The 21,580-nt window shown below is 34.7% G+C and overlaps 1 protein-coding gene across 9 annotated transcripts in view; it reads left to right on the top strand.

Annotated features, from left to right (window-relative positions):
- Positions 1–18,842, top strand: part of LOC150085310 (calmodulin-binding transcription activator 2-like) — a 736,406-nt gene extending 717,564 nt beyond the window's left edge. For 7 of the 9 annotated variants that reach the window (XM_090373988.1, XM_090373984.1, XM_090373982.1 and 4 more), the window contains 3 exons: positions 360–434; positions 15,715–15,840; positions 18,125–18,842. In XM_090373988.1, the coding sequence (XP_090230114.1) occupies positions 360–434; positions 15,715–15,840; positions 18,125–18,152 (229 nt within the window). In that variant the 3' untranslated portion in view covers positions 18,153–18,842. Of the gene's footprint in view, positions 1–359; positions 435–539; positions 568–15,714; positions 15,841–18,124 lie in introns of all 9 variants that reach the window. The other 2 variants (XM_090373990.1, XM_090373985.1) reach the window with 1 other exon arrangement.
- Positions 18,843–21,580: the final 2,738 nt, after the last annotated feature.

Genomic DNA, 21,580 nt, shown 5'->3' with positions numbered 1-21,580 from the left:
ACGACCCCACTTGTGTTCTCTTTTTGAATGGGGTCTTTAACCTGAGACACGTTGTGTGCAGCTTCCAGGGCGGAGGCTGCACACAATCGTGTCTCAATTTAATAACATCAAATATAATAAAAAATACAATAATGATAATTTCGTGATATGTATTCTTTGGCAGGCCATTTATTTTATATATTTTGAAAATGACCGTGGGCCAGATTACACACTTTTGCGGGCCGGAGTTGTCCCCCCCCCACCCCTGCTACATAATGTGAGAACTCCAAATGCAATACATTTCTTTTCCTCTCATTATATATTAAACCAAATGTGTATGTCTTTTATTAATTCTGTATTCTATCTCTTCAATTTTTTAGACGAACATATTCTCAGAGGAGACAGCATCAAGCTGCTAGAAAAATACAGCAGTTCATGAGACAATCCAAAAATAAGTAAGTTATGAGTCATGAAAGCTATTAAACATTACTTATGCGAGTTATAAACACTATAAACTGTGCATTGACTAACTTTGTTTTCTGTTTTTGTGCTTTCCTCAGTATCTGGGATTATGTAAGTGGAAAAACGGTGAGTGTGAAGAAAGAGTTATATTCTCAAGTATTAAGTGGCATCTTATAATTCAAATTCATATTATTTCTACAGTATTTATTACACTTGATGTTGAATATTTATAAAAGTTTTGACATTTCATATTTGTATTGCAACGTCTATTGTACTTTTTGAAAAAAGTTAGAAATAATAAATGCACGAAAGCTAGGGAAGGATAGTAATAAGAACTGCCCAATTTAAATACTTTGCACTCTCACAACCAGCAAAACAACAGATACATTATTTTATATCTGTGTCAAGAAACACTTTCTCCATGATCAACAACATATTCATTACTAATTATTTTCTATAAGTATGTTTGAGAATGTTTACTTTAAGAAAATCTCAACACGTTTTGGTGTGCGTTGAGACCAGATATGAGCTTTTGTAGAATTAAGGAATAGGTAAAATAAAGGAATAAAGGAATAGGTAAAAATATAAAAATGCTCTATTATAAATAAATATTAATAATAAGCATGTTTATAATGGAGAAAGTATCCCTTATTACAGTTAAGTAATCTGCCTTATTCAATGAATGAAAGATCGGTATTTTTTTTTTTTTTTTTGTATGATAGCAATATTTTAGCAGCAGTTAAATAATCAGTCAAACTCAGTTTGGCAATCTTGGAAATAATGAAAACTTGGTAATAGTATCACAATTAAGTCACTTAAAAAAATCCATGTAAATTTTGCCATTTTATAATACCATTTCAAAATTGCGTATCTACCTCTATTAGACCAGCAGTGTTTTCATTAACCTGCTGACCAGCAATGTTCACATTGTGTCTAGTGTTGTATTTCAAATAGTAATCTACTGGATAGTGTGTGGATACTCTTTATTTTATTTTATTTTTTTCATGGTGACTCTCAAACATGAAAGGTACAAATACTGTACAAAGCCAGGATCATGCAGTAAATGATGCAACATTTCTCATGATAACATAAGGAGCTCTGCCAGCAAGTGATTTATGTTAGAATACTCACTACAAAAAAAGTAGGAATAGACTTTTCAAAATTATTTTTTTTTGTTTGTTTTTTTTAAAATCATCATACCATAATTTGTTAGTCAATCGGTAATGTCAATTCATTTTCACTACTTCCGCAGTAGCATTGACAATTCACTTTTGCTTAGACTGAGCTAAAAACTCAAGTTCATGGCTGCAAACTCTCTGGGTTTGAGACAGATAATCTGTCTTTTTGCCTTGATTTCACCACCTTTTTCATCTTTTTGCAAAAACAGTTTTCTCTATTTTTTAATTTTAAATAGCAAATAATAGCAAAATTATGTTAAACATCTGAGAATAGTGTGCTGTAATTATTCAGTTACAACAAAAATTACTTTATTCTGTAGGATATTTATTTCCAGTGCAATAAAAATTAATAAAAGAACCTTATTAAAAACTAATATCATTACAGATTTATTTTCAGATATATGGGTTTCCAACTACTCTTTCTCAAATTGAGTCTAGAAATACAAGCAAGAACACTGCACTCCACTGTTCAGTTATTCAGACCACCTTCTTTGCACACACACACAATTATAAAAGATCAATGAGATGTGAGTACAGAGGCAATACATCATGATGAACTATGTCAGCATTTCCCAAACTTTTTTAGTCACGCAACATTTTCATCTCACAACATATTCATGGAACACTTACGAAACACAGTTTAGTGGTAACCAAAGAACTGTTGCTAATATTTTATTACACATGAAGCACTGTGCTTTATTTCCAACACGTGTAAAGTCGAAATTGAAATAATTGTCATTATACTTTCGTTTGGGTCTTTTATTTGGTTCCTGTTTTTTCATTTCGGATTTTTTGGGGAACAAAAGGCTGCAATTGTTCATCCTCACTTTGAAGTGTGACAATATTGTGTTCGTTTACATCAACCACAGTTTCACTACTAGAAGTACTTTGCTTCTCGTTTTAAAGTTCCTTTTTTCAACCACAAATCCACGGTCACATATTTTAATAATAATATTTCGAAATACTAATAATTGTCAAAAAAAATTTATACAAGAAAGTGAGTTTAGTTATATCAGTTCGCTTCCTCCTCTCCTTCAATTCGTGTACTCCAGGCAAAATCGCATAATAATGGCATACTAGATCTCCACATTGCTACTTTTTCGTAGATGTCTTTACCTCTACACAAAGCCTGCAAAAATAAAGTGTTCCACAGTCTATTTGATTATTAGTCTATGCCTGTATATTAATAACTGAAAAAAAGTTATGATAAACATTATAGTGATACAAAAGTGGTGAACACTACAAATATGCAAAAATTATTTTATTTTTCTTAATTATTAATTACAATTTTTTGTGGAACATTTGTTCACATATCACAGAACAATAGTGTTATGCAGAAAACAGTTTGAGAAATGGTGAACTGTAGAATGCCATAGCATTTGTACAAAATTTAGCATTAGCAGAGGCATATGATGCAAGAAAGCAAGCTTATGCAGCATCAGCCTTTAAAAAAAAAAAAAAAAAAAAAATGCTCCCATTTCACCCCTCCGTTCATTCCAAATACCTGTCCAGCTCAGCCTTAAATTTATTTAGGCTATCAACTTCCACAACAAAGGATGGAAGTCTATTCCACCAACCAACTAGACGCTGGCTAAAGGCAAACTTCCGCACATCTGTCTTTCCTCAATTTGAATTTATGCCCTCTCAGATGATTATTCTGAGCAAGAGGAAGAATCTCATCAGTATTGAGCATGCTCAAACCATTCAAGGCTTTATACAACTCAATCAGATCACCTCGCAGGTGCCTAGTCTCCAGGCACTTTAATTTGCAAAATTTAAGCCTTTTTCATAAGAGCAACCCTTTGTTCCATTCACTAATCTTGTTGCCCTTCTCTGTACTCGTTCCACCAGCTCTACATCGTTCTTAAAATGAGGGCTCCAGACCTGTATATAGTACTTACGTTGTGGCCTTATACAAGGGGATAATCACCTCCTTATCCCTTCTAGAAAAATTCCTGTATATCATTTACAAGACACTATGAGCTACTCTTGCAGACCGTCTTCACTGTTCAGAAAAATTTCATATCTGCGTGCACAATTACCCCTAGGTCCTTTTCATTCTCTACCACTGTCAGTATAGTACCACAGAGTTGATATGTCACTCTGGGGTTACTGCTTCCCATATGTAGTACTTTACAGTTGTCAATGTTAAACTTCATTTGCCACCTCTCAGCCCATCTGCTCAACTTTTCTAATTTCTGTTGCAGCACCGTACTGTCATTAGTGTCCTTAACAACCCTGCCAACCTTTGTATCGTCTGCAAACTTGGACCTTACGCTTGATATACCATCATCAATATCATTTATAATTACAGAAAACAACAATGGACCCAACACTGAACCCGGAGAGACTCCACTAATAACATTAGTCCACGATGAGCAGTGTCCATTGATTACCACTCTCTGTCTTCTCCCGCTCAACCATCCCTTTATCCATAGTACAAATTTGCCTCCAATGTCACACTTCTCCGAATTGTGCAGCAGTCTTCCATGTGCAACAGTATCAAAAGCTTTTCTAAGATCCAAATATATGATATCAAAGTTATTCCCTGCATCCAGTTCCTTTGTGACTGCATCATAGTATCCAATCAAATTGGTCAGGCAAGACTTCCCCTTAACAAAACCATGCTGTGTCCAAGCTATAAATGAAGTCTTGTCTAGATGATCCTGTAGTGCTTCTTTAACCAGTGCCTCCATTAATTTGCCTGGAACAGAATTAAACTCACAGGTCTATAATTACTTGTGTCAGCCTTTGATCCTCCTTGTGAATTGGGGTCACATTTGCACATCTCCAGTCCATGGGTACATCCCCTGGGTATAAAGAAGCTCTCATAATTATGGCTAAGGATTTGCTTACTTCCCTTGCTGCCTCCTTTAATATAACTGGATAGATCCCATCCACCTTGTGTGCCTTTTTTATATTTATCTTCAACAATTTCTCCTCCACTTTCCTCTGTTATTGCAAAATCATCTAGCTCACTGCCAGAGTTTAACTCACCTCTGGCGGTCCTCTCCCTGAATAACTACGCATGGGTGAATGCAGATGTAAAATACTCATTTAGTTTGTTAGCCACCTGAGCAGCATCATCAACATCCAGTGGACAAATTTGATTCATCCCTTTCCTTCTAGAGGTTACATAGGTAAAGAACTCAGTTATTTTTATTTACATCTTAAGATTTCTCATAATTTGCCTTTGCCTGCCTAATCTCCTTTGTGACTTGGTTACAGACCAGCTTATATGTATCATGGGCTTCCATTTTACTCATTAATTTATAAGTATTCCATGGATTTTTCTTCTCTGCCATATGACTCATTAGTTCATCTGACATCCATTTAAGCCTAAACCTTGAACAATATTTCTTAGTTGGTATGTAAAGCCTAGTAGCTTCCAAGATAAGTTCTTTGAATGCTTCCCATTTTGAATTTGCTATTGGTAACATCATTAGTTGGTCCCACTGTATAGAATTTAAACACTGTTTCAGACCATCGTAGTCGTCTTTATGAAAGCAAAAACCCTTCCCTTTACCCCTGATGGTAGTTACCTCTTTGAGTAAATCCCACTTCAGCACACTGTTATCACTGCCACCTAGTGGTTCCTTTATCTGCAGATTCTAAACATGAAGAATCACTACTGATAATTAGATCAAAAGTGTTACTCCCTCTAGTTGCCTTCCAAACATGCTGACATAGAAAACAATCATCCAATAACTCATAAAAAAAAAACCTTGCTAGTGTGCGAGTGACCAACCCACAAATTCCAGTCAATATCTGGGAAATTAAAATCCCCCATTATAAGACTCTCTGATTTACTGGCCCACTCTATTTCCCTGTACAGTTCCTTATAATACTCATCAGAGTCATTAAGCCTATAACACACTCCTACTCTCAATTTTGATCTCCCAATGCTTATGTCACATCAAACTGACTCGACACTGCACTGTCTAGCGACGTTGACTGGCTTTGAGCAATACCTCACATTCATCAAATTTATTTACCAAACTCCTAGCACTGGTGTTACATGCAAGTATACATGCACCTGTTCCTATTCTTAGCTACCCTAACACAACCCATGCTGGAGACTAGCCGCAAGTGCCTAGTCTCCAGCCACTGCAAGTTCTGCAAATTGCAGTGGCTGGAGACTAGGCACCTGCGCAGTGATCTGATTGAGGTGTATAAGACCTTGAATGGGTTCAGCATGCTGAATTCTGATGGGATCCTTCCACTTGTTCAGATTATGAACCTAAGGGGGCATAAATTCAAATTAAGAAAGGACAGATGTAGAATAGATGTGCGGAAATTTGCCTTTAGCCAGCGGGTGGTTAATTGCTGGAACAAACTTCCATCTGTCGTGGAAGTTGATAGGTTGAATAAATTTAAGGAGGAACTGGACAGGCAGTTGGAGGGAATGGTGTGATTTTTTTTTTTTTTTTGGCTGATGCTGCATAAGCTCATACATTTGCTTTCTTGCATCACATGCCACTACTACTACTTGTACCGCAATGGCTCCCAGCAGTCTCTGAAATACCCTGCATCTTGTAGTAGTAGTAGTGGCATGTGATGCAAGAAAGCAAATGTATGAGCTTATGCAGCATCAGCCAACAAAAAAAAAAAAAAAAAAATCACACCATTCTCTCCAAATGCCTGTCCAGTTCCTCCTTAAATTTATTCACCCATCAACTTCCACGACAGATGGAAGTTTGTTCCAGAAATTAACCACCCACTGGCTAAAGGCAAATTTCCGCACATCTATTCTACATCTGTCTTTTCTTAATTTGAATTTATGCCCCCTTAGGTTCGTAATCTGAACAAGTGGAAGCTGAATTCTGATGGGAAGGATCCCATCAGAATTCAGCGTGCTCAACCCATTCAAGGCCTTATACACCTCAATCAGATCACCGTGCAGGTGCCTAGGCTCCAGCCACTGCAATTTGCAGAACTTAAGCCTCTCTTGGTAAGAGGATCCCTTCATTCCCCTCACCAATCTTGTTGCCCTTCTCTGTACACGCTCAAGTAAATCTACATCCTTCCTAAAATGAGGCCTCCAGACCTGTACGCAGTACTCAAGGCGTGGCCTAACCATTGCCTTATACAGAGGGATAATCACCTCCTTTTCCCTGCTAGCAAAATTTCTATATATCATTGACAAAACCCCATGATCTGCCCTGGCAGCCTGTCTGCATTGCTCAGAAACTTCATATCTGCCTGCACAATTACTCCCAGGTCTTTTTCATTTTCTACCACCTTAAGTGTAGTACCACACAGTTGGTACATTTCTCTGGGGTTACTTCTACCCATATGCAGTACTTTGCATTTGTCAAGGTTAAACTTCAGTTGCCACTTCTTAACCCATCTGCCCAAATTATCTGTTGGGCAGATGATCCTGTTGCAGTAGAACACTGCCATTACTGTCATTAACAACCCCGCCAACCTTTGTATCACTGCAAACTTCGACATTAAGCCTGATATACCTTCATCAATATCATTGATAAATATACAAAACAACAGTGGACCTAACACCGAACCCTGTGGGACACCACTAATAACATTAGTCCAAGAAGAGCAGCACCCATTGATTACCACCCTCTGTCTTCTCCCACTTAACCATCCTTTTATCCATTGTAGCAACTTACCCTTAATACCATTCTGCTCCAATTTGTACAATAGTCTTCCATGCGCAACAGTGTCAAAAGCTTTCCTGAAATCCAAATATATGATATCAAAATTATTTTTTGATATCATATATTTGTTTTCCAGGCTTCTACTCATTCCAATAGAAGCAGTGCAAGAATCACTTGCACCTCTGCCAGTGGCTACTGTTAATCTATTAGTCCTTGTATCCCCCAAACTAGCAGTTTTCAGACCCACCTGACACTGCCTCGATAGCATCAGCATTTACTGTGTTTTATGCATGTGGTAAAAGGCATTAGTGCAGTTCTGCCAATGTGCTATTGAGGTAATTTGTGTGGTGATATGATCTGAAGAAGTGTTGCTATTTAACACTCATAACAAACTGTATGGCTTTGTGAATAAATTTGTGAATTGTGTATTTAGTTTGGCAGCCAGCTGACTTCCTACTTCCTAATCATGTTTCCTTACACCAGTCAAAATTCTGCTATTTTCAAACAGAATTTATATATAGCAAGTTGGCCGAATGAGTTTTTGGAAGTACTGTATTAAGTTAAAATATGTACATTCACCACAGAATAGCACTATTTGGAGAACACATGTTTTTTTGAATCAAATTGAACTGAATCAATTTTGCAGTATCAGAAATTTCAATTTCAAAAATAAAGAATTAATTTACAGTGGCCTTTGGGCAGGGAATTGACAAGTGCACAAGAAATGTATCCAATTATCCTAACCATTCTTGGCATTTTAATAATTCCTTATAAGTGCTTAGTGTTAGAGAATATTCAAGCAGGTGGGGAAAAAAAAATTGAATTCAGATCTCTTTCTGGTGATGTTTTAGAAATGCTCTTGGCAGCCAAGTTTGAACAGCAATGCTGTTGTCATGATTTTTTTGCAATGAAGGCAACATCTCATATTCCCAAGCATAGCACAAGTTCATAACTGAACACAATTATAGACCTGTTTAATTTCTGTTCCAGGGAAAAATAATGGAGTCACTGGTTAAAGAAGTGATGCAGGATCACCTAGAGAAGACTCAGTAATAGTTCAGACAGCATGGATTTGTTAAAGGGGAAGTCTTGTCTTACCAATTTGATTGAATACTACAATGTAGTCACAAAGGAACTAGATGCAAAAAATAATTTTGATATTATATACTTGGATCTTAGAAAGGCTTTTGATACTGTTGCACATGGAAGGCTGCTTTACAAATTGGAGCAGTATGGCATTAAGGGCAAGCTGCTGCAATGGATAAAGACGGCAGAGAGTGGTAATAAATGGACACTGCTCTACATGGATTAATGTTATTAGTGGAGTCCCCCAGGACTCCACTAATAACATTAATCCATGTAGAGCAGTGTCCATTTGTTGTTTTGTGTATTTATCAATGATATTGATGAGGGTATATCAGGTGTAATGTCCAAGTTTGCAATACAAAGGTTGGCAGGGTTGTTAATGACAGTATGCTACTGCAACAGGATCTATAAAGTTAGGCAGATGGGCTGATAAGTGGCAACTAAAGTTTAGCATTGACAAATGCAAAGTACTGTATATGGATAGCAGTAAACCCAAGAGAAACATACCAACTGTGTGGTACTGGTAATTGTGCTGTCAGACATGAAGTTCTCTGAGCAGTGCAGATGGGCTGCCAGAGCAGATCATGGAGTTTTGTCAATGATATATAGCAATTTTGCTAGCAAAGACAAGTAGGTGATTATCCCTTTGTATAAGGCAATGGTCAGACCACACCTTGAGTACTGCGTACAGGTCTGGAGGCCTAATTTTAGGAAGAATGTAGAGTTGCTAGAATGAATACAGAGAAGGGCAACAAGATTGGTGAGGAAAAATGGGTGCTCTTACCAAGCGAGGCTTTAAGTTCTGCAAGTGGCAGCATCTGGATATTATGCACCTGCGAGGTGATCTGATTGAGGTGTATAAGGCCTTGAATGGTTTGAGCAGGCTCAATGCTGATAGGATACTTGCGCTTGCTCAGATCAAGAACCTGAGGGGGCATAGATTCAAATTGAGGAAAGACAGTTGTAGAATAGATGTGTGGAAGTTTGCCTTTAGCCAGCAGGTAGTTGATTGCTGAAATAAATTTAAGGCTGAACTAGACACACATTTTGGTGTGACCAGTTGGGTGAAATGGAAAGTTTTTTTTTTTTTTTTTTTTGGCTGATGCTATATAATCTTCTTTCTTGCATCATATGCCTCAGCTAATGCTAATAAATGATACACATTGATTTTCATTTTCAGACTATGTAAAAGGAGTGGTATGCATTAACAGCTTTCACAATATTTGAAAAATTAAAGTCAGTATCAAATCAAAAATTTCTATGATGAATTTTTTTGCTATATTTTTTATATAGCAAAAAAAAATTACACTCTTGGCTGCACCCCTGAAAGAAAGTTCAGATCTTTTGTGGATGCCCTATACATTGATGAGCCAAAACATAATCAGCGAGTTGTTATGCAAATCGAAGCAACTGCAGGTAAACTATGGCACAAGTCTGGACACGGTATAAAAAATACCTGATACTGAGCTCTGTTAATCAATGTTACTATTGTTCTTCAGATGGAAAAGGCAGCAGACTTAGAGTTTGACAAAGGCCAAATTGGAATGGCCAGATGACTTGGTCAGAGGATATCCGAAACGGCACAGCTGGTGGGGTGCTCAGGGTCAGCTGTGGTTAGTACCTACTGAAAGTGGTCTGAAGAGGGTGAACCCACGAACTGCCAGCGAGGTGTTGGACAACCACAGCTCATCAATGCTCAAGGTGAACGAAGGCTCTCTCGGATGGTATGTGGCAACAGAAGGGCAACTGTGGCGCAGCTAGCTCGTAATTGGAATGCTGGTGATGGGAGGCATGTGTCACAACACAGTACATCGAACCCTGCTAAAAATGGGGCTGCATAGCCACTCTGCATGCCCATGCTAACCATGGTTCACCGGTGGCAGCGCCTACAATGGGCATGCGAGCATCGAAACTGGACCTTAAGTGATTGGAAGAGGGTCATCTGGTCCGATAAATCACGTTTCCTGTTCCATGGGTACGTATGCATCATTTACCTGGGGAAGTGATGGCACCTCGATGCACCGTGGGACGAAAACAAGCTGGTTGGCAGCAGTGTCATGCTTTGGGCGATTTTCTGCTGAGATACCCTGGGTCCAGTCATCCATTATGCCAGGCACTCTGACGTCTACCACCTACCTAAATATTGCTAACCAGGTAAACCCTTTCATGGCAACAGTCTTCCCCTCTAGGTTAATGGACCATGCCACACCACACGGATTGTTCGAGACTGGTTCGCTATTTGTTATTTTGGTTTTTTTTTAGGAGCATTAGCAACTAAGGCTATATTGCTCCGGGGATATGCGCTGGTCATTCCCTGACCTTTCTGTATTTGGTGGTTACAGGCTCGAACCCCGGTCTAATCAAGAAGCGTGTGCTACGCACTGCTGCTCCTGGCTGCAGAGGCACTGACTGGTTTGCGGAACATGAGGAAGACTTCCATGTATTTCCCTGGCCTCCAAATTCCCCAGACATCAATCATCTGTGGTTTGTGTTTTAACAGCAACTCTGATCTACAGCAACTCAACCACGGACCTTACAGGAGTTTAAGGATATGCTGGTTATGTGTTAGTACCAGATACCACAATACACATTTAGAAATCTTGTAGCATCCATGTCTCGCTGAGTACGAGCTGTTTTGGCTGCACATGGAGGACCAACATCATATTAGGTAGGTCATTCCCTGACCTTTCTAATAGGTCATAATGGTCATAGGTAGGTCATAATGTTTTGGCTTATCGGTGTATATACACAAGTTTTAATGTCTATCATAGTAACAGTCATAATTATTATTAGAAATAATAATACAGTAGCCTGTCGAAATAATGGCGTCCCAAATAACGGAATATTTGAGGTAACGGCATGTTGAGATCAGATGTTTACATACAGTGCAGATGCCTTGCAGTGTCAAGAAAAGAAAAGAGCAAGTCACCTGATTACTGTATCTGTTTTAAGTTCACCATTTTGAAAGTGAATTCTGTACTGATATCACAGATTATACCGCTGTTTTTCATTTATTTTAAATTAAAAACCCCTCACTGTGGCTCCTAAAGTTAATAAACTTCATACAGAGAAGAACATTAAAACTTAGTGACACTCTTGATATAATAATACAAGGTGTCCAAAAAGCCTGGATCAAATATTTTTATTGATTCCAGACCTTTCTTTAGGGTTAAGATAGTCCTTCTTAGTAGTCATCAGGGAAATTGGGGATTCCTGAAGGCTCAGGTGTATGCTGTAAAAATCTGTTCCAGATACCCTGTAGAAAATAGAATGGGTGCAAGTAGAAGTGAATTAATTACAGAATATAACATTGGATTGTTAATATGTTTGTTTTTATGTGCAGTTAATAAAATTGCATTCTTAATCTCTATTTCTTATTTAGCCTCATTATTTCTGCATTAAATATATTAAAAATAAAACTTTCTACATAACGGAAAAATCAAAATCCCGAAGGTGCCATTATTCTGAAAGTCTACTGTACTTTATTGGAAATTTAAAAAACATGTTAAAACAGTAGACAGCATTTGACAAAGTTACAATTAATTAAAAAAAATAAGGGCCTCACTCCTTCAAAGGTTCCATGTGCTGGGGCCTCTGATAGGTTAAAGATAGTCCCATTTGGAATGTTCCCAACATAACTTACGTTTATGTTTGAAGTTCTGGGGGTTTGATGTTGCCCTGTATACTTTGCCTTCAAATAACCCCACAAACAAAAAAATCAAATGGAATGAGTTCAGGTGGAAACACATTGTTCCTAATTTGTAAATTACATCCTTAAGTTTAACTTCTGTGCTAGGGAAAATAATGGTGCCAACAGTTAAAGAAGTAATGCGAAGTTGTCTTAATAGGAATGGAGCAACAGAGCATTCACAGCATGCATTTTTGTTAAGGGGAGAGCATGCCTGACCAATATTAGTTATTGAGGTTGTTGTCACACACAATCATTCTGACATCATATACTAAGGTTTCAATAATTTTTGATACTGTTGCATGTGAACAATTGTTTATATAAATTGGGGCAAGTTATTACTAGCCCCAATAAGATAAAGGAATAGGTATGTAGTAAAATATTTAAAAATGGCTACTACTGTTCATAGACTAATGTTATTAGTGGGTTCCCATGGAGATCAGTGTTTGGCCATCAGTTTATTATTGATATAGGTTTTCTAATTTTGCTGATTATACAAAGATAGCAGGATTTTTTTTTTTTATCTGGGTATACAAGATCCAGGTATATCAGCCAGATGAGCTGAAAAGGGGCAAATGATGTTATGTTTAACATTGATAAATGCAAGGTACTGCACTTGGGTAGCACTAGATGTGAGGTGGTAGATAATCAAAAAATGAAGGGCTAATTGTACAGTCTAACTTCTGTGAGCAGCACAGCACAGTGGTTCTGTCAGTGATATACATAGACAACGAGTTGATTATTTCATTATATAAAACTGATTAGGCTTCATCTTGAATACAGTTTTGAAAACCTAATTTTGGAAAAGGTACACAGAAAAGCAACAAGATTAGTTCAGGAAAATTAGGCACGTGTGTGGTGATCTAATCAAAGTATTTAATCCTTTATTTGAAGATAAAGCATTCAAACCTACATTGGTTTAGTTATATTTATTTACGATTTGGAAATATGTACATAATTGAGAATTATTTTGTGGTATTTTCTTATCACTCCTTCAGTGACAGCTGTCTTTGCAAGAACTCCTTAGTTCTTATGTTTGATTTTTATTATGTACATAGTTCCAAATCAAGAATTAACATAATTAAACTAGTGTAGGTTTAAGTGCAGGTTAGGAGTCAAATAAACTAAATACTGATAGCATCTTTATTTTATTTTTTATTTTTTTCAATAATGGGACAAATTTAAAAAGGATGATTTCAGAATGTGTGTAGGTTTGCCTTTGACAAGAAAGTAACTGGAAGTAGATAGTTTGAATAAATTTAAAGGGATGAGCAAATGTGAAGTACAAAAGGGTTGGTGCTGTATAACCTTGCCCCATTCTACAACATGAAGCCTCATTTAGCTATTTTTTTTGAGTGAAATTACATTTTAAGGACATTTTCACAAAGGGAAACAATTGGTTTTATGACATTAAAAGTTGAGCAAACTTTCACACAAAAGTTAGTATTAAGACAATTTCATTTTGACTATTGAGAAATTCCACATATTTTTCTAAAACTCTGTTTTTATGCTAGAAGGCTAAATAGATTAAAGTATTAAATAATAATACTTGACAGCAGTACTATACATACTAAAAATTAATTACTGAAATGGTCAATTCCAAGTACTGTGGTACTATAAAAAGACTCAGCTGTATAATTAAACATGTATATGCACGTAACATCAATGAGATGTCATATGTGCTTTTTTGGTTTCCGTGGGCTTTTTCAAAATAAAGGAATAAATTAACCTTTTTATAATTATTACATTTTTTGTTCTTTATTATGTGCTCACAGCCTGATTAATTCTCTAAATTTTTTGTTTTAACATGAAAAAAATATATATATATATATTATTATACAAAAAAGTAACAATGATTTATATTTACCCTATCATGTTTTTCATTGTGTAGTTTCTAGACGAAATAGGCTTTCCAAACTAACCCTAAACAAAAAAAAATTAATTTTGTAGTATATATTTTGTTATTGATTTTAATCCTGTGCTAGGCACAGGGTCTGACAGACTCCAAAGATTTTTGTTAGAAGGAATGTCCAACAAAACAGTGGGTAAAATTTATTTATTTCACCTTAAAGTACCATTCTTTTTGTCCATTCCTTCTAATAATTGCTCCACTTCTTTAACCTTTTTTTACACATATATTGGTCACATCACTTTATCAGAGATTTCTACTTGCATATTTTATAAAAATGCAGCAGGACATTTTTGGAATAAATAATGGTTCTTTATCAATAATTTTTGAATGATTTTCATTAGAATGAAATTTTGATACAATAAAATGAATCATGCATGTTTGAAGTCTGTCTTTCCTTATATGGATGCCCTTTGGAAATCTCACCAGATATTGCCTGTCCCTGTACCTTTTGAAACCCTCTTTTTTTTTTTTTTTTAGGTATACCTAAAATATACTTGGACACAATATTCAAACTGTAGTTTCAAAATTGCCTTACTTAAAATAACTAAATGCAACAAGGCATAATGTGTAAGAGTAAGAGTTTTACACCATAGATAAATGCTTAAGAAAAAACTACAATAGTAGTGTGTGGGAGGCATCATTTCCTCTGTATCTCATCATATTGTGCTCATCCTTCACAAGTTGCCATGGTATTGCACTACTTCGAATAAGTAACGCTTCACTAATAGAGAAGACTATTGTTACTTATTCTCGGTGGGCACCACCACCCAGATGGCACAGTTTCAAAACTATTGGCCTATTAGGTTCTATTCGGTGGGTGGGCAGGTACCCTGGTATTCAGAGTATTCGGGTACCTGCCCACCCACCGAAGATAGGCCAATGGCTTTGAAACGGTGCCATCTGGGTGGTGGTGGTGCCCACCTAGAATAAGTAACAATAGTCTTCTCTATTAGTGAAGCGTTACTTATTCGAAGTAGTGCAATACCATGGCAACTTATTGTGTGAAGGATGAGCACAATACGAGAGATACAGAGGAAATGATGCCTCCCATACTACTATCATAGTTTTTTCTCAAGAGTTATCTATGGTGTATCCACACCGATATTATATAGATATAAAATTGCCTTACATACAGTGGAATTATAACTTCTCTCTACATGCAGTTGTTCAATAAATCATTGAGAGGCTATACTGAGTCCTCCTTTCTGCCTGTCTGCATTATACAACCTCTGCTTTTAATTCAATCTCCGCCACTGTTATTATTTTATTCTTTTTTTTTTTTTTTTTTGGGATGTTATTTCTCAAAGGTAAAACCAAGCATTTTGCATCACTGAAACATAACTGCCACTTATCTGATCATTCCCTGAGGGCTAAGTCATCCTGAAGAGCACTGCTTTCCATTACTCACTGAATGCTTTCAAAACCTTCCAATTATCAGTGTCAAGAAAATCCAAAATAAGAGCTGGAGGAACTTACTTGTAACCACTGATATTCTGTCACTGAATGTACTTTTAGTAAGGGCTTCCCCTAATTGTATACTTTGTCCCAAAAGTGAACAGGACACAATTGGGGTACAAATAACATATTAACCATCATTTCCAATAAATAATTTTAACATTTTATATAAAATGTTAAAAAATAAATATGTATAAACTGTTCTTTATACATCATCACTAGAATCTGAATTAAATATCACAAACTTGATTTTGTTCTTCAAGTACACATGAAAAGCTCTCTAATTAGTTAAGCTTTCTTCAAGATTTACTTATGTCTCATTTTAATTTTCAACAGATTACAGAAAGAGCGTGCTTTAGCTGCAGAAAGCGAGAAGTCAGTAACAGAACTAGCAAGTCAGCAGCATGTGCACACAAGCTCCATGGAACAGCCTTCTAATCACAAGGAGGAAACATCAGAAAAGTAAGGAACACTGTCTTGTATATATGAAATTATTAAAAGATACAAGCTCTAATTATGTGTGATGTTACTGGATTATCCAAGTGGAGAAAATTGTATTCACTTTTGAATTAATTAACTGAAATGTAATTATTGATTAAGATTTCACATATCCTTTCTGAAAATATAACCAGAAATCTTGCAATTGCAAGTAAAGTTGGCATCCAAGAATATTACTTGTGTGTGTGTGTGTGTGTGTGTCTTGGTCAGTATTTAATACTATAAGCTGCAAAGCTAAAATATCACAATTTAAAGTTGCCTGAGCATTTAAAACTTACACCCCCTAAGTGAGGTAACTGGGTTGACTTATTTTAACATTAGAAAGCTCAGTTGACTATGAATAGATATTTATCATTGAATTTTTTTTTTTTTTTTTTTTTTTTTAAGCAATCAGATACATGAAGAAAATTTTTAAAATCTTGCTAAACTTTCAGCTGCTCCATACCAGCCATATGCTCCTAATTTACTCTAGTTAGAAAGTACTTTGTGCAGAGAAGTTTACACCTTTCAGAAGTTAATTTTATTTATTTTTAATTGGTAAGTTAAAGGGTTAAATAAATAAAAAAAATTCAAAAGTAGAACTTTTTACAGTTCTATGCCTCTCCTGAACATCTGATTAATTTGTGACTGAAGTTTTGTTTCCTATTTCCCAATTTATCATGGGGGTGATAACTTTTTGATTGATAAGTTAGGTAATTATAAAGATCAGGCTTTTCTAAGTAGTAGAAAATGGAATTGAAGAGGAGATTCTTGCATTAATATAAATATTTATATTACAAAAATAGACAAATTAATATAATGCATGGGCCTCAGCTTCTCACAGGGAGGACGTAGTAGGTAATTTAAAATGCGACATGTGTGATAAAAAATGAATGCTCAGACTAAGCAATTGTATATAGTTTTAAGAAAATATTCTAGTTTGCAACTATGGACATCCAAATGCTTCAAATTCAGAAACAGTCAAAAACGTTTGCACGTTGATTTCATCTGAATGATAGAAGGATATCATGTTACCAGAGAAACAATTTGTGCAATTCTGACAGATTTGCATTACATTCGTTCCGCACTGTGTGACTAATGAACAAAAGTTGCTCACACTCCAAGTTTGTTCAAACCATTGATGATGATCCCTTCTTTCTTGATCTGATTGCAATCACCGAGTTTCACAATAATACTAGGTTGCATCCTACACTAGATTATTAAGGAGTTTTGATGAAACTTGGGATTTCATTGTAAATCCTCCCACTCCAGGTTTAGCTTTCCCAGACTGCTATATGTTCTCCAGAATCAAATCTACACTAAAAGGATGATTTGATAGCATAGAGAACATGAAAAGAAATGTGACAAATGGTGGCTGTCAGTTCAAACACTCTATAAGTAATCTCACAAGTGTGTATCTGCTCAAGATTACTTAGAAAAATATTAAAAGCTTTTTTTCATTCTAAATCTGGCTTTTGGAACTTAATTTTTAAACCTTATATATGCATCAACTTCAATGCTGCCACAGTTCAAAATTTGTTACAATAGACCACCTCATTTAAAAATGGACCACCTCATTTAAAAATGGAATTAATTTAATTAAAGATTCTATGCAGAGTATCACCTTGGAATGCCAAAAATTTACGGCATTAGCAACTCAGTTCTAAGAGGCATTACACTTCCACTATAACTGTAAATTCTTTTCTAATTATTTGTAATTTAAAAGAACAGCTGCAATTTAAGAAAAATAGTTCTTTATAAATGGCACACTGGAAAATCATACAACTCCAATTGTAAAGGCTTTAAAAAATTTCTCCACTCCAGTCTCAAAAGGTATTTAATCCAGATCTATCCAAATGAGTGACAGATGACAAATCCAGTGTACTCTCACAGAGCATGCCTTTTGGAATAAGTTATTTCTAACTCTGCAATTACAGTTTAAGTAGTAACTTGTTTACTGTATTTTTACAGCAATATCCTAAATTCAGTAGCCTGTAATAATTTACCCCTAAGTCTTTAAAGAATGGACTGATACCAATATCTATTTCTTAAATGAGAATTGTATATTTTTCTTTAGATGTTTCCAAAGCACATAGAATACAGTATTTCTCCAAACTTTTGATCCCACAGCAAAATAAAATTTTCAGTGCAAAACTTATGTCTTTGGTACCCATTAGCTAGTTTTACATATAAGTATTACATGATTAATTACTACTCTGTAAATAATATTGTGGATTATAATCTAAATGCTCTTTTATTATTTTCACAGGAAGTTAAGTTCCACTGATTTGAAGTAACTAGTAAACAAGACTCCCAACTCCATATGAAGAAAACCAGTGGAATCAATAATAACTGTCTCTCCTGCCTGATATGCTTTTAGTGGTGAAAGGATCAATAAGACATCCGGAACAATTTTTTAAATTCACTCATATGAAAATTAAGCAGATTATTCATTTCAAAATTTGGATTGTTGCACTAGTTTTTGGTTATCTTTCCAGATATTAATTATTCTTATATCTTCATGTGATCCTAAATTCTGCATTACTTAATAGATATCATGGAGTGTGGGGAGAAAACAACTTGTGTCTAATGTGTTCCCATATTGAAATAATTCTAGCACTGCCAAATCATTTATGGCAGAATGTGAAAACATGTTTGCTAAAAATTTTTTTCTTCTTGAAATGATCTCTTAAAAATATCTGAGTACTCTCTGGTGAGAGTACTAAAAGTCACAATTTCCTAATATGCCACAACAACTAATACATAGATTTAATGGTAAGAGAATCATTCTTCTCCAGACTTTTCACATTCGATGAAGAAGATAACATTGTTAATTTCTTCAAATGAGCTAAGAAAGTTTTTATTTATTACAAAACTAAAATAAATATGTAAACTTTGGAAGCGGAAATGATAAGAACTTGCAATATACCATGGGGGAAAAAAAATGTATTAGTATATGGAATTAGCAGTTTTTCCAAACTAGTTTAATATATCATTAGGAACTAGATACAGTTTTGCTATAGTTCTTTAACTAGCAATATGCAGAAACACTACCCTAAGGAGATTTTAGTATATGAATTTGTTTTGCTTTTAATAAAAATAGTATACTTAGAATAGATACGCTTTCAGGTCGAACTCATTTACATAATAAGTCATACTTCTAATTCTATATGTGATTAAGTTCACTTCCTTAATAACAGCTAGAAATACTTACAAGCATTTAGAAATGCTTATACAAAATCCACTAAATATTATATGTGGATTATGTTCTTCTTCCTTAAAAGCTGGAGAAGAATGATAGGTTAATTATCACTGCCTAATTCTCTATTTGATGCAACTCAATAGGTATGCCTAGATTAATGGAAAGAAAACATTCATTATCAGATTCACTCTCACTTTTATCAATATGAAATATTTAAAAGATAGATTTGCTATTTGTGCCTACATAGTTTGTTGAAATATTTAAAGATAAAAAAAAAAGGTGATAATCTCTTCTCAGTGATGGAAAGTAATGCACTGCATTACACTTACAGTTTATTATATCCAAGTGATAGAATATCTTAAAAGTCTAGCTTTACATTTTCAGCATAAAATCAAGTCTAGCAATGGCTAGATAGAATACTTTAATTCCAATTGTTAAAATTTATTCTTTTGTGGAATTAGCAGACTTTTCATCTTAACATGTTATGATGCACCGAACCTTTCATCCTGTTGTTGTAAATAGTTGTTGAATGTTTTGAAAGGTTTTATTCATTATTTTTATTTATTTATTTATTTATTATTTTTTTTGGGAGTGGGGGGAATAAACTTATAAAGCTGGTGCTGATCATGAAGTAACATTGACAGATAATTTTTCATTTGAAAAAATTATTTAAATTTAATAACTTTTTTTTCCCTTCTGTATGACTGATTGTGCTTCAGTGTTTCTCAAAGAAATCAGACAAATCAATGCTTAAGGTAGGCATTTATTTTTTCCTCATTTAGAAATGAGCAAAGTACAATGACCACATCATAAAAAGCCAGTTCACTGTATATAAGTCAGGAACTGTTTAAAATATTTAAATTTCAAGTGGAAGACTCTCTGCATATTGTTGTGCTTGCAGATTTTTATTTCACCACAATTAGAAAGTGATATACACACCATGTTTTTTGTTTTGCATTTCTTTGACCTAGTCAGAATTTTGCATTCCTTATCTTTTTTAAATCATATCGAATTTATCAATATCATAAATTTCCATCTTCCCAAAAAAAAAAAGAAAAAAAAGATTTTTTACATATAGGCAGATTTTTATGAATATGCTTTTATATCACTTTAAACCAGTGTATATAATTATAGATTCTTCATGTTTACTGAGGACATGTCAATAAGTTGTGGAGTAAGTGAATACCACCTATGGCATTGATCTGCTCATTACAATTTTGCCATTTTGTTTGGTGGGTGGCTTTCATCTAGTCTCATAAAGTTATGTATTTTACTTTTTTGCTGTGTACATATTTATTAGTAATTTATTAAACCATCCCACTGAAGTGTTGTGTGATACAAGACCTTCATGAGGTGTTCCTAGTTTAAGGTGGGAGTGTAATAATTTTCTGGGTCCACTGTTTCATTGATGTAAATACTTAGTTGAAAATATATATTATATACATATATAAAAATACTTGAAGTTCATGCTATTTTTGAAAGTTGATATGGGATTGTTCATATATGGGATGCCTGGAGAGCATGGCATGAAGAGATTCTGTTTCTGTAAGTTAAGATGTGCCTATGTAAAATAAACTTACATATCATTATTGTCTGCTGTCAGATTTCTTTAACTTTAATTGAAATGAGTTATTCTTCTTTACCTGGAAAAGCAAAGCTGCAAGTGGCTTTTAAATGCCAATTGTACATTATTTTTAAATTATACACCTTGAATTTACAGTTTAGCAATCTATATGACACGATTCAGAAACCATTCTAAAAATTTTACAATTCAAAAATAAAATTATCAACATATATACAAATCATTTTATGACAATTTTTTTTACTGAGATTCGATAGTTAATGTGAAGAGTAAATTCACTCATTACACTTAAGAGATTTTCTACCCAGACTAGATTTGTGTAAAAATAAATTTATCTTGATGGGTTAAAAAAATAACATAGCACTTGAATCCCAGTTTCATTTCCATCTAACACTTAACCACTTAAATTCGCTAATGAGAAAATGCACTTTAAGAATACATGTAAATGCTTTAAGAATTATTTTAAGATCACTGCGATTTTAAGACTGTATTCTGTTAATTGAAGGGGGCAGTATCAGTAGTTAAACTAGAAAATATCCTCTACTGAATCAAGTCAAAAGAAATCTTAGTAGTAGTTATCCTCTTAGGAGAAAATTTTCTTTGCACTATACACAAAAAATTTCACATACTGAAACAAGCATTAAAATATTTAAAGATGTATAATAAGTTATTTAAACTGAAAAGTGCAAGTGACTTGTTTGCTTCACTTTCAAAATGTTCATATAAGGCAGCAGTTCTCTAACTGTACATTGTGATACCCTGGGGAGGTGCCATAATTTACCAGGGGTGTCACAGACAATGTAATAATTTATGTAAGATTTCTATGGCAAATATTAAAATGTATTAAGAATGATTTTTTTCAATATTAGATATCTACTACTATTTGATCTGTATTATTAATGTAAATAATTATAGAAAATATTTGGGATATTTTTGATGAA

Source organism: Mastigoproctus giganteus, chromosome 5 (assembly GCF_048544385.1).
Source record: "Mastigoproctus giganteus isolate SK-2022 chromosome 5, ASM4854438v1, whole genome shotgun sequence".
NCBI lineage: Eukaryota > Metazoa > Arthropoda > Arachnida > Uropygi > Thelyphonidae > Mastigoproctus > Mastigoproctus giganteus.
This window is presented reverse-complemented; position numbering and strand designations above follow the sequence as displayed.